Source organism: Hyperolius riggenbachi, chromosome 1, assembly GCF_040937935.1.
Source record: "Hyperolius riggenbachi isolate aHypRig1 chromosome 1, aHypRig1.pri, whole genome shotgun sequence".
NCBI lineage: Eukaryota > Metazoa > Chordata > Amphibia > Anura > Hyperoliidae > Hyperolius > Hyperolius riggenbachi.
Window position 1 is genome coordinate 414,923,633 of NC_090646.1, and position 20,982 is coordinate 414,944,614.

Below are 20,982 nucleotides of genomic sequence, written 5' to 3' on the forward strand. Positions count from 1 at the left end.
AAAGCCTCCCAAGGAGGTGCAACGAGGGCATAGACAGAGGACCAGCAAGGCTCTAGGGGACGCACAACCTTCCCTCTACATAGGTATAAAAAAAATATCCGTGTCACTTCAAATTTGCTTAATTAGTATCGTTTGTGTGTACAGAACCCATGAAGAAGCATGTGTTTAGTTTGACCATTTTGTAGATTTGTAAGGCTCTGATTTGCATTGAACACTTCCTGTTTTAGCACAATTGTGACTGAAAATCAGAGCCATACAACTTTACCACTTGTTAAACTTGATCACAAGTTTCTACATGGATTCTGACTTGCATGCAAGTTCCAAACCGTCTGCAACTTAGAAATGGGCTTACCAAACACATTTTTTACCACTTTCAATTGGCCTATTCCATGCTGCATTATAATTACTTGCAAGGCAGAAAAATTACCACCACACTGACCATCTCTAGTCATGACTAGAGGTGCGAAGTGATGCAAGGTGTCCATACCAGACTAAGTGGGACAGTTAAAAAGAGATATGAATAACCGTCTGTAATTATACATAGAGAATTCTGAAACAGGGGTCCACTTTTAGCTTAAAGGGGTTGGGCTTGATACCATCATTAAAAACATAACAAAACAATATGCTGTGCATGCTTGGTAAAATAACAGACAAAACACAACATACCATCTTCCCAAGAGGCAACTCCGGAATGAGAAGACACTTTTTTTTAGCTACATAAAAAACAGTGGGGGCTGGAACTAAAGCACTGAAAAGGAATGCACGGCTGTTTGTACCGACTATGAAGATGTGTCTCTTATCTGTTTGAAAGTGGATGGTAGATATCCTCTTAGATGTGCAAAGCATTGTTTATTACATAAAAATGTGATTGTGAGCTGCAGGTAGAATATGGCCCTCTCATTTATCTTTGGCCTTGAGTATTGCATACCTGCTTCAAAGCTCAAAACTGCTACAAATCAACAAAATTCACAATACAGAAGAGGCATACTAGAGATGCCAAACTTCATGCTTGCTGCGTCAGAGAAGTAAATAAGGCAGGCAACTTCTGCTGTTTTTATAGATTTGCCAAATGGTTATTTCAAAAGGACATTACAGCTGTATTTATGGCAAAGACTGAATACTGAAGAAAAAAAAGAAAAGAAAACAAAAGAAAAAAAAAAAAAACACCACTGGGCTGGAAGAGAGAAAACATTTGAAAACAGCAGAAACATAAAATGACACTTTACAGTACATGGTAAAACAAATATGAACCGAATAAAAAAGGAAGAAAACTCATACATGCACACATAAAAGCTGAGAACATATAAAGCTTGCACATATCAATACCTTATCTTCACATTGTTATGGACAAAGGTGTCCTCTGTGCCCTCAGAAACAGTGCTTTGGCTATAGCCAGAATTGTGCATTGAATACTAGAAGGCAGTGGGTATGCCTATATGGACTCCAAAAAGTCGGCGTATCTAGCTACAGAAACTGGAGGGCCATTCGGGTTAATGGAGAGGGTACATACGGGATGTGCAAGCAACTGATGCGGCCATCTTCTATGTGTTTAGCTTGCTTTCTTCCTATAATGTAGCACGTTCTAATTTAAGGTGCCACAACCTTTTAAAAACTTTAAAAAAACCTTTGATACTGCAACCAGTGATCACTATGAATAAAAATGATACTCAAACACGAAAGAAAATAAAAGTGGGAGTAGCTTCTACAGCAGCCAATCAGACTTTCAGGTGCAGCAAAACAAATAGCCTGATTGGTTGTTTCAAGTGTATATCAAGGATGACCACCAAAGCTGTTCACCATTTGTTTCTAGTTAAAGGAAACCTGAATGAGAGAAACATTAAAACTGCCATCTTTATTCCATTTTATATTAAATCTTTGATCTTTTGGTGTCATTTTTTTAAGTGAATCAAACACCTAGGGCAAGAATGTACCAGTGGTGAGAGAGCAGCTGATCTGTGTTCTCATTCTGGGTCAACAATAAAAGTCAGAGGATCAGAATGACAGTCCCGTAAAGACCATTTTTAAAAGGAAGTCCGCAATATGGATGAGTGGAGTACTCACCTGACACACATCTCATCCACTGGGGAAGTGGAAGCAATGGCTAGTAAATCAAGGCTCCTAGCCCCCAATCCATTACCCAGCAGCTGCATTTTAATGTAATAGAATGTTGCTAGTTGACAGGCAGCTAGTTAGCTTGATTTACCAGCTACCACTTGTTCTTACTAAGTCACAGAGATATGCAAGTCAGGCAAATTCTCCACTCATCTGTGACGGCATCTTCAATCTCCCTCTTGCCTCAGTTTCTTTTATTCTGAAGGGGATTGAGCATAATGAACAGGGGAGGAACTGGATGGAACGTGAATTTACAACAGCTTGGTTGCCAGGCGACCAATCATCACTCTTTATCCATTAAAAAGTATGATAAGCTGATAAGGCCACCAGCTCCTCGTTCCTCCCCCAAGACCCCTACCTATGGCTGTTCTGCTAATTGTATTTTTTTTTCAAGTCTATGCTACACATTCCTTCCATTTAACTAGAAATGTCTGTCTATGAAGTGATAAGCAGATTCTTAAGGCATGAAGTTCCAAATGGCTAACTTCTTATTGTGCCTAATGCCTACAACAGCACGAAACACAGTTAATTAAAATGATGATTAAAAAAAGTTTATGGGAAAGTGAGAGAACAAAAATGGCAAAAAGGCCCAAATTTTAGAGAAGGTTAAGTGCCTGGATGTTTACTGCCCATAGTCACTTTCCTACAGTGCTAATGACTGGACTTTGTACTGTAGCTGCAACATCAGACATTACTGTTGAGTCGCATGTATGGTTCGACTTCTTCTGCCACTCAAGGGCAATGTTTGGTTTCACCTTCGTGGAATGTAAATTTCTTATTCACCGGTTTTGTACTGAGCATGACATACAATTGATGCTTGCAAAAAATAAGCATGGTGTAAATTAAACACCAAAACAACATGCATTCAAAAAAAATAAAATTCCTGAATCTGACGTTGTGGAGCAAATTCTGCTCCTCTCAATTTAAAGCCACAGCAAAACGCTATAAAATGTTATAGAATAAAAAAAAAAATATATGTTGGTATCGGAAGTGGTGAAGACACATGCGTCGTAATTCAATCACAAAATAAACATTTCCTTAACGTCACTTTGACTAAAGTTCACTTATCTTCAAATCATAAAGACTAAATGATGTTTTTTTTTTCACTTATAAGCTGAAACATGTTGAAGCTATAGTTTATACAACTTGTCATACTTAATAACCACTATAAATCCAATTTCAAACCTGTAATGTTTCTATACACCTTAAAGCAAGTTAGGACGCTGTAAATACAATGCTCAAAGATCTTAGGTCAAATACTTAACAGACAAACATCACTTTACCTTTAGTAACAAATCTTATCAGCAACAATTACACACAGAATAAGGGGTGCTTTTGTTTGACCATGTACATAGAAAACCCCACAAGTTTCCTTTTTATTTTCGTAAGTCACTCTATATAATTTGTGCTTGTTGTTGACCTTAATTTTTTTTTATTTCCCTTCTGCTCAATGTGCAAAACCAGAAATGCTTGTAGTTGTCCTCATTTAGCCTTTTTAAAAGTTCTTCCCCTAAAACCACATGCTGCCTCTGGCAGTTAAACATAAAATCGTTAAACCAAACCATAGTTTTTTTTAAGTTTTTTTAATTTTTTTTTTTTTATTCTGGCTATCTTGACTGGAAGAAGTATTCTGCTATACGGAATAAAGAATTAGGTGTTTCAAAAAACTGAAACAGAGGTAGAAAGTGTATAATGTTATTTTTTTTTCCTGACATTCCTTATTTCATAGTATAATTGAACTGTAGTGTTTTTTTTTCTTTTTGTATATAGATTTTGAACAGTCTTTATATGGCCTAAAGACAAACAAAACATTGCACGCTGTATACTGTAATACTAATTGAAAAAACAGGATATATATATATATATTAAATAAAGAAAATCAAAACAAGGTAAGGTGCCCAGTGTGCTGTACCTCTAACTGTTTTGCCTTTAGAGATGATCAATTTGTCCTGTCTGATTTGTCCTATAGGCTGTATCACGTAAGATAAAACAGGAAGCACACGGACCACATGATCACAAGATAGAAAGCAGCTAATCTGAGACAGGAGCGTTTTGTAAGACAAAACAATCACCTGTGACACTGTAACGCCTGGAAACTAAGCAGTCCGCTAGAAAATTGCACCATGTCCATTTGCTACCCACCTGTGTTTTAATGGCCACAGAAGATGGAGGTATTTTTGTACATGCTAAATATGGACGATGAGATGCTAACAAGTCAATGCAAATTTTGTTAAATTTTATACATGTTGGAATGGGGCCAATCAAATGCAGCAGCTGGTTATTTAGCTTTTGTGGCACCATCTGTAAAGCTGTGCACATAATTCGTGATACATCAAGCTAGATCACTAGCAACTGATCTCTACTGGCCTCCAGGAACGTCGTTTGAGGTTCCCCCTGGTGGTGCCGCCCCCTCACCATCCCTCCACCTCTCTACATAAAACCAAACAGGGTGTTTGTTAAGCGGACAATTATTTCTGGTGAAATATATGAAAAGTGTTTATGTAGCGTTAAACGCCGACTGGCAGGCCCAGATTTATCTCACGGGAGCCTATAGGCACAGATGTCCTGGCATCTTAGACTTTGCCCTCCATCAACCTACAAACCCCCACTAAACTGCACCATAAATGTGCTGGCTAGCCCTGCTGTCACTTCTTCCTTACTTCCCTGGCCTGGCATAGATACAGGTGTCCCTTAGCATTAGGTAGCCAGAGGTACCCTCAGTATTAAGTAGCTAGTGGTGCCCCCCCAGTGGAATGCTGAGAACCGGGTGAGTAACCTCTCATTTACACACCACTTGGGGCAGGAGGGAGGGAGGCACTAGAGGAGGGGAGTGAGCCACCTTTCCATCATCAGGCGCCTGTAGGCACGTGCCTACAGTGCCTTATGGTAAATCTGGCCCTGCCGACTGGCCAGACATGCGATCATATGACATGTCTGCTTCCTGGCTTATTCTACTTGCTTTCACCTGTAAGAGAAACTGATAATTTCTACTCACCACTAAATAAGTATTACATTTTCCAGTTTACTTCTCTGATCAGATTATTGTATTCATTGGGGGGGAAAAAATCCTCAGTTTGCAAGAAGATTTTTTTCCCCCACTACTGCTCTAATAAAACTGAACTGCACTGAAAATTAATGGAGAAGTAAAATAAAGGTCACTTGAAATAAAGATGCAACATATACACATATGTAATAAATTCTCAACCTTTGGCAAATTATATTTTGCACGCTCACCCTTTAATATCATCAGCCATGTCAGGCTAAAAATAGTGTTTATTTAGGGGATTACAGATTTATATATGAAAATGGCTCTCCCTGCAGAGCACTACTTCACATATAGGCCTATTCAGTAAGGTAAAGAGAAAAGTGCCGCACCAAACCAAGGAAGGAGTTGCCAAACAGCCACTCCACCCTGCAAATGCACTCTCAAAATGCTGCACACAGGACTTGTCCATGTACTACAATGGACAACAGACGGGTCTGTTGCAGAAAAAGTCTAGCAGATGGTATTTTGGGGTGTTTGAATGACACCAGTTCACTTCCAAGCAATACATGTAACAATACCAGGCAAGGCACTGCCACACATGCTAACATATCCTAAGTGTCTGTATGCACCACAATGGTAGGAAAGAGTACTGCATTCCTAATGCAGCTATGTTTTCAGTTTTGTGAACATGGTTGAAAGCAGCACACTGCAGTCAGGAAATTTAACACAACTGTGGCTAAACTGTAGTAAATCCACCTCTGTATACAAGCCTTTAAAAGCAAGATATTTAGGCAAGTGGAGATGACAAGTCTCTAATCTTCCCCCTCATGCATTTTCCCAGTTTTATAAGCACATTTAAAGGAACAATATTGATTTACATATTTTTTTCAATTGAGATAGTAATTGTTTGGGAAGTGCTGCTAAGTACTGGTGTATACATTTCACTAGCAACCTCTTTGTTTACTGTTATCAAAATACTTTCAAACTTTACTGACACCAAAACTGACTGCAAAATGAGCCACGAGGAGAGGGGAAATTCCCCTTACACTCGATCAGTTAACCCTGTGTGTAACTCTGTGTGAGAGAGAGAGAAAGCTCCCAACAATTGCAGCTTCTGTGCCCTGTGTTTCTGACTGAAGTGTCTGAAGAGAGCAGAGGAAACTTGTAATGAACATTTGTAATTGTCACAGCTTTTCATACTGTTTTTGCTTTCAGAGAAAAATACTCTGTAGTCTGATATGCAACACTGGCTGTGCATTGAAGCACACACCCCTTCTGCAATTGATTTGTCCCAATATAGCTAAATCCTACACTCAATAAATTAAAGCTTTTGCCTCTGATATTTAACATAAAAAGTAGGAAAATGTTTACACAGCTACTTATTTGTACATTGTCATTTTAGAACACTTGGGTATTGATAGTATTCCTTTAAGAAGAAAAACTTGTTAATGGAATTCCATGACTGCTTACTTCTCCCGCTTTCTGCTCCCTAGACTTCCCTACACAATTTCTACTTAGTTAGTCCAGGCATAGTACCCTAATATGGGCATTTTGTCACTATGGTGGGCAGTGCCCGACTTTCTGGACATTGAGGAAGATTTTATAGGCAGTATATAACTTTGTGGAACTTAATCAAGGTACTTGCAAGTGTTTTCTTTGTGCTTACTGGAGTGGGTAATGTAGAGGGTGGGCATCACAGGCACATCCTGTTCTCCTTGCAAAACTTGAAGTGAGAGGAATACAGTAGCTGCCATCTTTACTCTCTCTTTTTAAAGAATGCCAGTTACCTGGCTTGTATGTTGAACTTCTGGCTTTAGCTGTTTTTGAGTCACCACCTGAAACAATTATGGAGCCAGTAAAGTCAGACTGGAGTCAAAGCATCTGATCTGCATGCTCATTCTGGGCCAGTGACTTGTAGTATTAAATGCGAAGCATCAGCACAGAAGTCAGCCTGGTAATCGGCATCTGTCTAAAATGGACATTAAAATACAGGTAAGTTACACATATTCGCAAATGCATGATAATTCATGGGGGCCACGTCACAACAGGCTTCTTCTGAGGGCAAGTCCTCACGTGTCTCTAAGTGGATATACTGTACCTTTAAATTCTACATGGCTAGTTGACATCTATGCATGTTTAAATGCACATTTCCCACACAGAGGTGCATTTCTAACTGAACACGCATTTTGAACATGCAAGCATTTAGGCCTGGATGAATGAGCTCATGATACCACTGAATAGGCACATGGGACACATCACTTTGCACTTGGTAGGGGGCACAGCACTTTGCACTTTAAGAAACTTTGCTGGATAAGCCACGTTGTAGAAAAAAAAAACTTTTCCCAAATGTATCTGTGACTATTATCCATAGCATTTTAATATAAACCATTTTGTATTTTAGGATTACTAGTCCTTTAAATTAGAAATGTAACCATTTTATCCCTGGCTTGCATTCATCTATATGTCCATTAGACTCCATTAGATGCACTCCTAATGTACTATCCACACGGAAAAGAAAAAATCTGAAAGACACCAAATGAAAGAGGCACTAAAGCCCTGTGAAAATTGTACAAAACGGTATAAAAAGGGAGAGCCGTAGCACTTGCATGATTATAAAAATGATTCCACGGGTAATTAGAGTATTTTATAAAGGGGGGGTGAGTACTACAGCTAATATTTCTTCCCCGTGCATATATGTCATTATTTTTAAAGGCTAAGTGAATCAGTGAAACAACATGTAAAAAAAACCTGACTGGCCTTGGTTAGTAATGCCTTATGACATGGCATCCCTATCATTTAATTAGTAGGATCGCTAAAATGAACCACTCTATAAGACAAATAGCTGATAATGTGGAGTTGCTCACAACAGTTCTTTCTACCATTTCAAATAAGAAAGATTGGAGTGCTTATGCCATGGAATGAACCCAACTATGTACGTACAAACACATAAATTTGTAAACTGCCTGTCTGGCCGGATTATGCATAGTTATCCCCCTCCCAGCTGAGAGGCCTAGTATACCAAATAGTCAGCCTCTACAATATGGATCAAGTCTATGAGTATAGGCGTCGTGTGAACTAGGAAACATAAGGTGCAAAAAAGTCTTCATCCTGTTTGGTGCATCTGGTTACCAAACAAAGTTATGTAAACATGGATTGAGTAATCATATCAAGAACCTAAAAATTACACAATGGCGAGGCATTTAAAAGAATGACATTTTCTGTCAGTCTGAGTGTGTAGGATGCCATTTGAAAGGGTGATACTGTAGTGGATGCAGTGATGGACCAACTGCCTGGCATTGATCTATAGAACAGACTGCTTGCAAGTTTGCATTGCTCAGTGTTCCATGCTTAATCTATTTAAGCACTGAATAGATGGCAATGCGTCTGTTAAAAGCTGAGTCAAACATTCTGGTTTTGCAAAAAAAAAACTGTCATTGTTATGTGAAATATAAAATAGGCATAGCAACCCACAGTTGTAATAATATGACCCTCTCGTATTATTCTAAACTTGCAGGGTAAAGAGATACAAGTTCGTTCAAGGTCTCCCACAAAGCCGTATGTCATTCCTCAGCGGATGCAATCCAAGTAGACAGGGAGACATTCTGCCCTAGAGTAGGCTTAAATAGATCCAAGGGAGAACGTTTATCTTGGATACTGCAAACTAAATTTGATTACTGAGCATTGTATCTGTTGTTATCAGCAGTTTATATTTATTTATGCCCCAGACTGGGGTAGTAAAGTTCTCATCCTCTAGGCTCTCCAGCTTAATGTACCTTAGGTCCTTTCATGTTCACTGAGCTCCATTCAATAAGAAAGGGTGCTGCTCCTACAAAGTGCACCTTGTGAGTTCAGTCAAGCTAGCTGACTGGCGAGGTCCATAATAGTGGGAGACTAGTATTCCATCAACAGTAAAACACATATTTCAAGACATCATAAGCACATCCACAAGAAACCAGGCTCAAGTTCAGTCTAGACCTGCTTGTTTCATAAGATGCGTACGCTCCAAATACCATATGGTTTCATTGAAGAAAAAAAAATTCCCTTGTATATGTAAGCGTGTGTCCTCGTACTTTCACAAATGTAAAGCTAATCCATTGTGATTTCTATTTTTATAAACACATATTCATGCCAGCGCAAGCACAAGAGATCTTACAGTCAAAACCGTGATGGTACAGATTACACCACTACAGAAAAAAATACCTAGAGTTGTGTGCCACCAAAAGAAACAGAGCAGCATTTTCCTTTAAATATACTGCTGCAGAAGTATGAATGTTGGAACTGCTACATTTCCTTTGAAAAGATGCAAGTAGATGATATGTACAGCAGCTGAGATTCTTATTTGACAGCTTTATGAGTCGAAGATGGTTTATTCAGATGAAGGCAGAGCTGGACCTCTTGGACCTTTTGATCATGCTGGGATGGAAATCTGTGTGACGGCGGGCGTGCTTGGTCAGATGGTCACTTCTCATGAACCTCTTCTCACACAGAGGACACCGAAACTGCTTCTCGCCCGTGTGGGTCCGATAATGGCGGGTTAGCTCGTCAGACCGAGAGAACTTTTTAAGGCAGTCTGGCCATGTGCACGGGAAAGGACGTTCACCTATGGGGGCAAAAAAGAATTACCTAAAAAAAGAGGAAGAAAATTCCATCTAGAAATATATACAATCTGCATATTTAACTACCTCTTCTTCAAAACCTTTTCAGAAAAGTGTAGTAGCTAAATAAATGTAGAACCTCAAAAGTGAGATTAGTTGTGTTCAGTTATTCACCTAATCCTGAATTAAAGCTCTATAATGTGTGTGACGCCCCACATCACACACATTATCAAGTTTTTAATTCAGGATTAGGTGAATAACTGTGAACACAACTAACCTCACTTCTGACGTTTTACATTTATTTAGCTACTACACTTTTCTGACGTTGAACATTTAATGAGATGGAGTTAAACTATTTCTATTTATTCACAATGCAACTTTAGCTCATGATAACCTCTATGGAAGATTGACCATGTCTGATTAGAGGTGTCTATCAATTATACAATCCTGATTGAACAATATTACCAAACCTATGTAGTAGAAAGGTAAATTGAGTGACTATACTTTGAATAGATATTTGAGGTAGTCTTTCATATTACACTGAAGTGGTAAGATCGTAAAATCAAGATTGCATTATTAATGGGCACCTTTAGGCAAAATTAGGACCTGCTTTGCTAAGGTTTCTCAGCTGGACAACACAAGTGATCCAGTAAACCTAGACTGGACTTACAATATTAAAGATCGACTGCTATTAGGTAACATCCCATGTCTGGGTCAAGCACATGGCTGAAATGGTAGTAAATTAGGAGTCCCTTGTAGCACCAGACCTGAAACCATAACTTTTTGGAATAAATCTAGGTTGTCCTGGATGTATTAAAAAAATCTGGTGTGGACATAGGGCTGGACAACATTTAATTCAGCAAATGTTTAGCACTGCCCCCTGCAGTCTGAAGGTTGCACACTCTTGCCACCTACCTGTAGACCCTTTATTCATACATGCAGACCACATCTGCAAGATTACTTATTTTCTCAGATGATCTCCAGTCTGAACCTTTCTAAATCATGGACCAGTGCAGACTGAGCTCTGTGAGGATCCATTATATCATTTATTATAAAGGTCTTTATTGACATGAGATACAGTCATCCTGCTCAGCTGTTTATCACATTTATCACATGAACATTGCACCAATATTGGTGATATATCAAACCACTCATTAACATTGTCTATATTTGTATTGCTCATTGTCCTAATCGTACAGATTTTTAAACCTCTTATGTATCTATGTTCCCCGCTATTTATTTTGTACTATGTACAGCAGTACGGCGGATGTTGGCACTATATAAATAAATAAAAATAATAATAGAAAAAAAACCTGCTGGCAACAAAAGTGAGTACCCCCTAAGTGAAGAATGTCAAACTTCTGACCAATTGGACATTTTCCCTCCCCTGATTCATGTTATTCATCAGTGTTACAAAGTCTAGTGTGTGAATGGGGAGCCTGTTGAATTTGGTCTTATTGCTTCCACATTTTCTCATACTGGTCACTGGAAGTTCAATATGGCACCTCATGGCAGACAACTGAGGGAACCATGAATGTCAACATGTACTGTGACATACTGAAGCAGAGCATGATCCCTTCTCTTTGGAAATTCTTTTGTTACAATATGCCATAGAATGGAAAATGTTCCGATTTGCCACTGTTTCCCCAAGTACTATCAATGTTCATGTGGTGCTTGTCCTCCCCTCTCCTTGTAGCTCAAGCTAGAGAATTACAGTACACCCAATTACTTCTGTCTGTGGAACTTTTGAATGCCAGCATGTAGTAAAAGCTGTCAATGCATATGTCTAAGGCCAGCTTGAAAAGCAGCCCTACTCAACACCACAGGACTTAAGGTAGCCATACATCTAAAGATGATGGGCAGATTGGACCAAGAGACAAATCTCTCTCTAATTTAATCTGATTAGAGAGAGATCTGTTGGCTGACCATACACCGCAAGCTCATTCCCACAATTGATAAGGAATAGGCCTTGTGACGACGCATCTGACCGCCTTGCCGGCCTGACGCTGTGCCCCTAATGTTTAATGTTCCCATCCTGGTGCCCAGCGCGAGCTATACATTACCTGTCCGTGGCCTCTGCTTGCTCCGGGCTTCCTCTGTTGTACATACACGCGCGCCCCACGTGGACACCTAGTAACATGGGTGCGTGTGTGACGTCTGACACCACACATGCACCAACGTTACTAGACAATTATGTGGTGCACGTGTATGGACAGCGGAGGAAGTCTGGAGCAAGCAGAGGCAGCAGACAGGTAATGTTTAGTGCACACTGGGCACCGGGGGGTACATTTTACATTAGGGGGGACAATGCCGAGGGTTTTGTTGCATTCATCCCGATATCGCTCACCATTACAACCGTGCACCTCAAGCAAGTCAACCCTACATCTTGCAGCAAGTCCGATGAATAATGTCAGGCATGCACTTGGCGGCACCGATTTTCATCTGATTCCGATTATAATAATCAAAGGTCGACCGGGGCCAAGTCGCCTGATGCATTGCCACCTTTAGACTTCACTTAGCCCTTGGCAATGTTTAGTGATCTGAAGACTAAAATGTTTGTTAACCCACCTAACAGTCTAATTTTGAATCCCTAACCACATCTTCGTAATATGAGTACATTCCTAAACAGGAATTATATTGTCTTTTGACTTAAAACATTGTACAGCTAGGTTGCAAGGTGTGTGGCCAGCCCAGCTGATGTTTAACCACTTCACCACTGAGGGGTTTTACCCCCTGACCACCAGAGTAATTTTCACCTTTCAGCGCTCCTTCCATTCATTCGTCTATAACTTTATCATTACTTATCGCAATGAAATGAACTATATCTTGTTTTTTTCGCCACCAATTAGGCTTTCTTTAGGTGGGACATTATGCCAAGAATTATTTTTTTCTAAATGTGTTTTAATGGGAAAATAGGAAAAATGTGGGGAAAAAAATAATTATTTTTCAGTTTTCGGCCATTATAGTTTTTAAATAATGCATGCTACTGTAATTAAAACCCATGAAACGTATTTGCCCTTTTGTCCCGGTTATAAAACCATTTAAATTATGTCCCTATCACAATGTTTGGCGCCAATATTTTATTTGGAAATAAAGGTGCATTTTTTTCAGTTTTGCGTCCATCCCTAATTACAAGCCCATAGTTTATAAAGTAACAGTGTTATACCCTCTTGACATAAATATTTAAAAAGTTCAGTCCCTAAGGTAACTATTTATGTATTTTTTTTAATTGTAAATTTTTTAATTTTTTTTTAATTACAAAAAAAAAAAAAATGGGGAGTGTGGGAGGTAATGAGTTAATTTTATGTGTTAAAAGTCATTTATTTGTATGTTAAAAAATGTTAGGGTGTAGTTTACTATTTGGCCACAAGATGGCCACAGTAACTTTCTGTTTTAATGCGACCTCCAAGCTTCCTTCCGGAAGCTTGGAGGAAGAATAAGGAGGCTGGACACGTGAGTTTTTTCTCACAATGATCGCGCTGCCCATAGGAGAGCAGCTGATCATTGCGGGGCTTAGATCAACGAACGGGAATGGATTTTCCCGTTCATTGATCTCTGGGCGAGCGGGCGGCGGCGGTTTTACTAGCGGCGGGCGGCGTGTTTACGAGCGGGAGCGCGGGCAGCGTCGGGAACGCGGAAAGTACGTGTTTCTCCGTCCCTGGTTTTTAAAGGATGGAAAAAGGGGCGGAGAAATACGTACGCGCGGGGGTAAAGTGGTTAAACTAGGGGTGCAGGATTTAAAAGAATGAGATACTCACATCCCACTCAAATTCCTGCAACAGATATACAGTAAAGACAATTTTTAAAAATAAAGATGGTCAATTAAATGCAAATTGTATGCAGTCTGGAGATGATCCAATCAAAATAGTCAGAAAGTGCTTCTGATTTCAACCCCAAGCTGCATAAAATCTGTACGCAAACTGAATTATAAGCATCTTATTGCTATTATTTATAAAGAAAGAACATTGGCTGGCTCCTGGATATTCAGGAGGCTGGGTACTACACCATCACAGTGTTACATTTGCTTCTATAAAGAGGTGTGGCCTATGCTGCCATTTCTTCGATGTATCTGATAAAAAAAGGCTGGATGCAGGTGGCAATTTTTTTATAATCCTGAAACTCACCTTTAGGCCTCTTTCACAGTGGGACGTTGCGTTTGATGCGACGTTAAAGTCGCACAACGTGCCCCTAACGCAGCGCATGTAGGTTATGAAATTGGACGTTATTTTGCACTCCGTTATGTGTCTCTTGGTGCAGAACAACGCAAATATGAAGGTGAAGTCAGAAATCCCAGTGGCACACTTCCTGTCCAGCACGGAGTACATCACTGGGTGACGGGCAGGAGATGAGCGTGTGGCGCTATGCATGTGACCCTGTTGACGCACTCTGCCACAGAGTCATATGTATCTAGTTTTTGACGTTGTGGTGCAATGCGATAAGGGCGGTGCATCGCATTATTTTGGCAGTCAATTTACAGATTTCTTTCTGATCGGGGAGAGATCTGTTGGGTGCCATAAAAACGTAGGCTAATTCCTAATCGATTTCAGCATGAAATATTTCGGAAAGCGGCCTTGTGATACTACCCCATCCCCCGAAATGTTAGATGGACCCCGCAGCTCATTTACCGTCCACTATCCCTCGAGTGTCTGCCGCTGTGCCCGCAGTCTTCTTCATTTGCGCCATACATGGCTGCTGGCATATTGCACGTGGGGCACATGTGTGATGTCACCTAAGCACCCCACGTGCAATACACCAGCAACCATGTGGGGTGCCAATGAGGAAGAAGAATGCAGACATTTGGGGGACGGTGTGACACAAGTATTAATGCACGGGCACCGGGGGTACAGCATTTGAGGGGACGCGATGGGGGTTCTCATCGCATTCATTGTTTGCAATTGTTGCACGCCATTATTGCCGCACACTTGATCAAGCATGTTGGCCTGAGATTTTCCAGCATGTCCGATCGATACATGTGACCAATGAAATTGGTTGAATCGTTGATTGGCATACTCTGGACGGCACCAATTTCCATCCGATTTGATAATTATCGAATTGGATGGTCGATCGCCCACCAACAGATGTATAGCCACCTTATTGCTGATTTTATAGTTCATCTTCTCTTTATGCATTAGAGTAGGTGCCCATATATTACTCGATTTCAGCAGCAATAATCCAGCGAATTCCATCATAATGACCTAATTTTTCAGAGATCGATGCCACAATATGACCACCTGATTGATCGTTGCAATCGATTTCCAGGCCATAAGGGGTCAAAGAGATCGATTGGGGGTACCCATCGGTAATGGCATTCTATTTCCCAACAACTGATGGACTACTGGTTGGTCTCCCCCAAGTGTATGTGTACCTTCCGGGCCCTGGTGAATCTGTCCACCGGCGCGACTCCTAAATTCCTCCTGTGTCCAGTGTCTTCCTCCATTGCCGCCCAGAGCCTGTACCATGTGACACCGCCAATGAACTTACGTCACTACATGGAGCAGCGTCACATGGTACAGGCCCTTCACGGTGAGAATTGGAAAAGACACTGAAAAAGCGAGGATTTAGGCCGGCATGACAGTTGGCCCTTTAACACTCACCATAGGCCTGAGGCTGGGCAACACATTACATAGGTTGTACAGCCCAGCAAGCAGAGGTGGCTGAGGATGATTTCAAATAGATTTCATGCTGGAATCTATTGGAAATCTGTCTGGGGTGTTTGGGCAGGCAATAGATCCCTCTATTTGAACCTTTGACCAGAGTTCTGCCAGTATGTAAACCAGTAAGGAGTCTATGAGCAAGCCTCTCTTTTTAATCTGCCAGGAGAAAAGCAGAATATAAATGTTTTTTTTTTTATCTGATGGTCAATCTGGTGGCAGATCAAAAGTGTATGGGCACCTTAAATATGTTGCAGATAGAACTGATCAGACCTGATGGGTAGATAACAGGTATACTGACACATCCTGTAGAGAAGCAGTGTTGGGAAAATGCATACTGTGAGACATGGGAAATTGCAACCCCAACCCCCGATGGTGAACGTTTGCAGAATGCAGCGATGAAGTTAGGAGATTATCAAATCCGCAAACTCAGGTTGATTCAGCACACTTAGGTTAAACGTTAACAATTTAAAGCCTAACTAAAGGAAAATACTTTAGGATTGGATAATAAAAGGGCTTGGAACCTCTTCTGGGTTGTTACTGTTGCCTGTGTTTTTTTTCCTTACCTGATTGCAAGTATGTAATTCTCTCCAAGAGGGACAGGCATCAATAGTTTTTAAATTTGGTGTGAAGAGTTACAATCATTGTCCATTTTCTCCCACTGTCCATCACTTCCTGTCCACTAGGATTCATACTGAGGTCATGGAGGTCCATGGCAGCCCCATGAGGCTAAATTGTGGTTAAATCTCCCCAATGAGGACACAAACAGTAGTAAGAACTTAAACAACAATTCTAAACCTGTTTCATAATATCGATTTATTTTCTCAGAGTTGAGGTGTAACTGGCTGTATAGCCTAGACAACTCAAAGCTTAGATCGAGGATTGCCATGTGTTAATATGTTGGTTCTATGATCCATTAAATACATGCAGGCCGAATCATGAGTTTGCCCCATGTTTGAGTTTGCCCCACGTGAAAGGAGTAACACATGGTTTTCATCAGTGGGATGCCAAATGTGATGGCCTTGCAGTTACCCATACCTGCCAGCCATATTTACTCTGAATGGGAGAATGCTTCACCACCGGAGTTGTCATAACCGTGAAAAATGGTTGTTTGAATGGTTGCCATGGTTTTGTACTCTGCAGAACTGAGACCTCATCATGTGAAAAGGGGACTGTCTAAAAGCGGATGGAGACAAAGCCATGTGGCAAGGCATAGTAACTCTCTCTTCAAACACGCCATCACCTATGCTGCAGGAAACTTTCACAGCTGAGGTGGTTAATCTGTATGCTGCCCTTCCTTATGAATGTAAGAGTTCCTTTTACCTGTCTGAGACACGATAATATGAATCATAGCTCCATATACATTACGGTATAGATCAGCTGTAAATTCCCAGTTGTCCTGATCTCATGATGCAGCAGTCATGCACAAATTAAGCACTCCATTTATTCATGACCGGTGCTGTCTTGCTGTGACTAAATCTACAGTCATTAATAATCTGGTTGCCTTGGCACATGACACATAGCACACTCAGCATTACAACACTGTAACGTTTAATTGTTTAGAATCTTGGGCTCATAATGTAATTAGCACCCCTTCCGTGCAGCCGTATACTTTTATAGAGCAATATATAAGGACAAGTGACATCTAGTAACATCTTGTAATGCTGTGCAATGGCACAGCTATATGAAAGGTACTAAACAAAACTTATAGCCATTCCTGTTACTTACATAAGCCACAAAGCTCTATTAATAGACAAAAGCAAGATGGGTGGTCAAAAATAGCACATCCCATCATTTGGCTTTGTGTGAAATACAGGATGATTTAACTGCGCAGCGTTAACTGGTCCAGGGTTCGATGTTGTCATACAGCGAGCGTTCCTAAGGACATACACAGACACGCTGTATTCCATAACAGACTGTGCAGGGAGCATTACTAACAGTCTTTGTTCCAAGCCTCAGCTGTTTCACAACTTCTTTAGAGAGAAGCTGGTACAAGTGAGCATGGCTGTACTTTTCCACCGACACACCCAACCTTTACTCTTTCCTGCCTGCAACCAATTAACTAAATGAAAACAAAAGATTACTGCCTAGGGTTGCGTTGGGAGCACAGAGTACACTAGGTAATTCTTGACACTGACCGATTTTTTTTTTCTTCACATGCCCATAATGTGCGATCAGCCTAGGAAGAAATAAAATACAACAGCGTCAAGGCTAAAAGCATGTGATGTCACCTCTAGCTTCAGGTCTCTCTGTGGTATATTTGGCAGGTTTAGCAGGGTAACTGCAATGTCATCCATACTGATTAAAATGCAGACAAGATGGAAGCTTTCTAATCTCAAACCACAATTTGTACTTTTCAGTGTCATGCCATGAATCATCCTACCCCCTTATTTAAAAGATAGACCATGGAACAAGCTGTATCTGGCAATGTGAATCATTCAGCTGGTCCTGAATTGTGCATTTTACTGGTGCGTAGTCTAACAGCAGAGAGAGAACACAGCTGCAGAATGCAGATCTGAATAATCTAGCAATTTTACTACCATAATAAAGAGGTTTCAAAATCTAATATCTTGTGGAAATGATGTAAATAAAGCGTTGTTGTATTTAATGTCATCGTGATTCAGCTGCTGTTTGAGATAGAGTGTCTGCGAGATACACTATATGCTGTCTGAGCGCTGGCAGTGGAACAGCAGAAACACAATATCCTCAGTCAGTCTCAGTGGAAGAGGTAATATGAGGTCACCTACTTGGTATGGGAGTGCGGAAGCAGATAATGAAGAATGCGATTAGACAGTTCGCTCTTACCCCTGCTGGCTCGTAATCAAACAAGGAAGAAAAAACTGAAATATACAAAACTGACAAGACTGGGGGAACAAGTAGAAATACTTTAAAAGCTGCTGATTCTAAAAATAGACTATGCTTCAGAACATGCTGACGTGAAGTCTTCTAAATGTTCTAACACTATTTTAAGCTCTACAAATAAAAAAAACAAAACCTGAACAGGGCAATAAGCTCTGTAACTAAGTAACTAATGTCCTTAGTGGTAACCTAGTAAACTCTGTTCTGCAACTCCGGTACTGGTCTACCTGCAATACATGACGTTGCAATTTCAGGACAATGTCAGTCACTTTTGAACAGTCGTCCGTGGCCAGTGGACAACGCTACGCACCTGCCGAGGTCTCTAACTTTAATGAATGACACTCAAACAGGTGCATGGTGCTTCTTTGGTGACGTCAAGCTGCAATTCACATGTAAGAGGGAGCCACCCACCGGTTGGCTGGGGTTACTAAAATAGGCGTAACCAAAGGGTGTTCCCCCGAATCTACGGGAACCACCCCCTTTAAACTCAACAACACATTACTACAACCACGTTGCCAAAGCAGCATTTATTACCGGGAGGAGACACAACTCTTCTACTATTTTGGGTCAAGGAGCCACCAGGGAGGAGAACCAGATAACCAATTATAGGTCACCCAATACCCACTACACCTGGCTCCGACACTTTATTTTTCACTGCAGAATGTTCCGGCACTCTGAGTTGCCAAGGAAAGGAGGGGTTATCAATGACTCTAGTGTTACGGCAACCTAAAACTAATGGGAGATCTACCGGACTCGGTACTCGGGTTTGTGGGGTTATTATCAACAGCATGAAAGGTTTATTTCCATTTGAGTTATACTTTTAACTATCCATTATAGTTCTTTATGCAGAAACAAGGGTTATGGAGAAGAATTAGACAAATTAAACATTTGTACCCTTAAATTATATACATGGAACCCAATTTTCTCATGTATCTAGGCTATGCCATACATGGAGATCTCACTTACATCTTATGTACCTGTGCAAAATGATTAAAGATACCTTTCTGCAGTCTTCAAAGACTCAGAACTGCAGAATTCAAAGATGACCTTTTGAAAGCAAAGGCAACTGACTTGATACAAGAATATCATCACTGGACAGTACCCACATAATACTTCACAGCACGTGGCACTATAATTTCAATACTGTGAGAATAAAAAGCCATGGCTCAAATGACTGAGGTCCACAATGATCATGTGATAGAAGTGTCTAGACAGGTGCTGCTCCCCACTTATTGTATCCTGACCCAACCATATTGGAGGATCTCCATTGAGGTTACCATGACACAAACATACAACCAGCAGTCTTGTAGGCTAATTCATCAAGCCTACAGAGACATAAATGGCAATGTAAGGAGCTCTAGGTCTCCTCACTTATGTGGCTTCTTGCAGCTGCCCCTGGGGAGTACTGACCTGTGTGGACTCTGTAATGGGCTTTTAGATGGGAAGATTTGCCATAGACTTTGCCACAGCCAGTGTAAGGACACCTGTGCCTCTTTTCACTAGTGCTGCTGGTGGGGCGTGGTGGGGAGTTGGGCGTGTCCGGGCTGGGTGGGCGTGGCTGCGTGGAGCCAGGTTCGGGGCTGTAGTCCATATGGCTGGGAGTAGTACTGCTGCTGCAGCTGTGGCTGGACTCTGTGGTCACGTCACTGTCCGAGCTAAGCTCCTCGTCGCTGTAGACGGGGGAGGACAGCGGACGGTACTTGTTTAACTCCAGCAGGCTCTTTGCTATAGTCAGCAGGGTGCAGTAATCCTTCCAGGCTTCCCCCGGCCCCTCGTGGTGCTCCTTAGTCAGGGCTTGCTCGGGCATTGTGCGCAGGTGCAGGCTCTGCTCTTGCTCGGTCATCTTCCTCAGGTGCAGGGCAGAGTCTGCAGGTGTCGGCGGCTTGTCTAAAGGCTGCGCTCCTTGCTTCAACTCTTGCGTCTCGGGATGCTCAGCCGTAGTGCGGTTAGAGATAGACACCAGACACTGAGCTGCCACGAAGTCCATGTAGGCGACAGCTGTCATTGCCGAGGCAGGCTGGCGTAGGAAGGAGAGACAAGTGATCCAGAGAGAAGTAGTCTAGTCGGTGCGTCTCCTGCAGCTATCAGTGTGTGCTCCTCAGCAGCACCCAGCCCCTCATCTTCATCAGACAGCACTAGTCTGGGACCTCCCCACTTCTAGTACACAATGCCCCTCCTGTGTCTGCAGCACACTTTTCCTTCTTTCACAAACTTGGGAGAGACAAAATGCAAGCATCCCACACGTGGCTGGCAGCATTCAGGTCTGCCTGCTACAGAGGCAGCAGCAGCATTGTGTCTTCGCTCTGTAACACAGGAGAGGAAGCGATCAAGTGGGCACAAGGTGCTTTGTCTCCCTCAATATTCCCAGTGCATTCATCCTCAATCATAAAGAGTCTATGATGAAATCTCAGACAAAGCTGTATATGAGACACTTTTTTCCCCCTGCCTCACTCACTCCCCCCCACCTCTTGTCTCCTTCCACTCTCAGGGTTCAGGCATTCTCCTGCTCAGTAACAATTTAACAGAACCCCACGCGTCACAATGGGATGCGGCTCCCATAGGTTCTAAGGGAAGAGGACATTCTATTCTGTTTACCTCCATCCCTCTTCCAATCAGGGCGCCCCCCCAGCCAGAGGCGGGGAGACAACTTAAGTAAAGACCAATCAAATTCCTCCCTCAGTTTCCAGCGTGCTACTCCGCCAGACACACATACACACACTTACAGACGGGCACACAGCTGGCTCTTAAAAGGGCGATGCTGTACCATATGTCCTCTTTC

At 41.5% G+C, this 20,982-nt stretch overlaps 1 protein-coding gene across 1 annotated transcript; it reads right to left on the reverse strand.

Annotated features, from left to right (window-relative positions):
- Positions 1-1,147: 1,147 nt before the first annotated feature.
- Positions 1,148-20,638, reverse strand: KLF9 (KLF transcription factor 9). The gene is made up of 2 exons (XM_068236272.1): positions 19,614-20,638; positions 1,148-9,698 (listed from the first exon to the last, which is right to left on the reverse strand). The coding sequence occupies exons 1-2, from the start codon at positions 20,206-20,208 to the stop codon at positions 9,469-9,471; spliced, it is 825 nt and encodes a 274-aa protein (XP_068092373.1). The 5' UTR covers positions 20,209-20,638; the 3' UTR covers positions 1,148-9,468.
- Between the last annotated feature and the right edge of the window lie 344 nt (positions 20,639-20,982).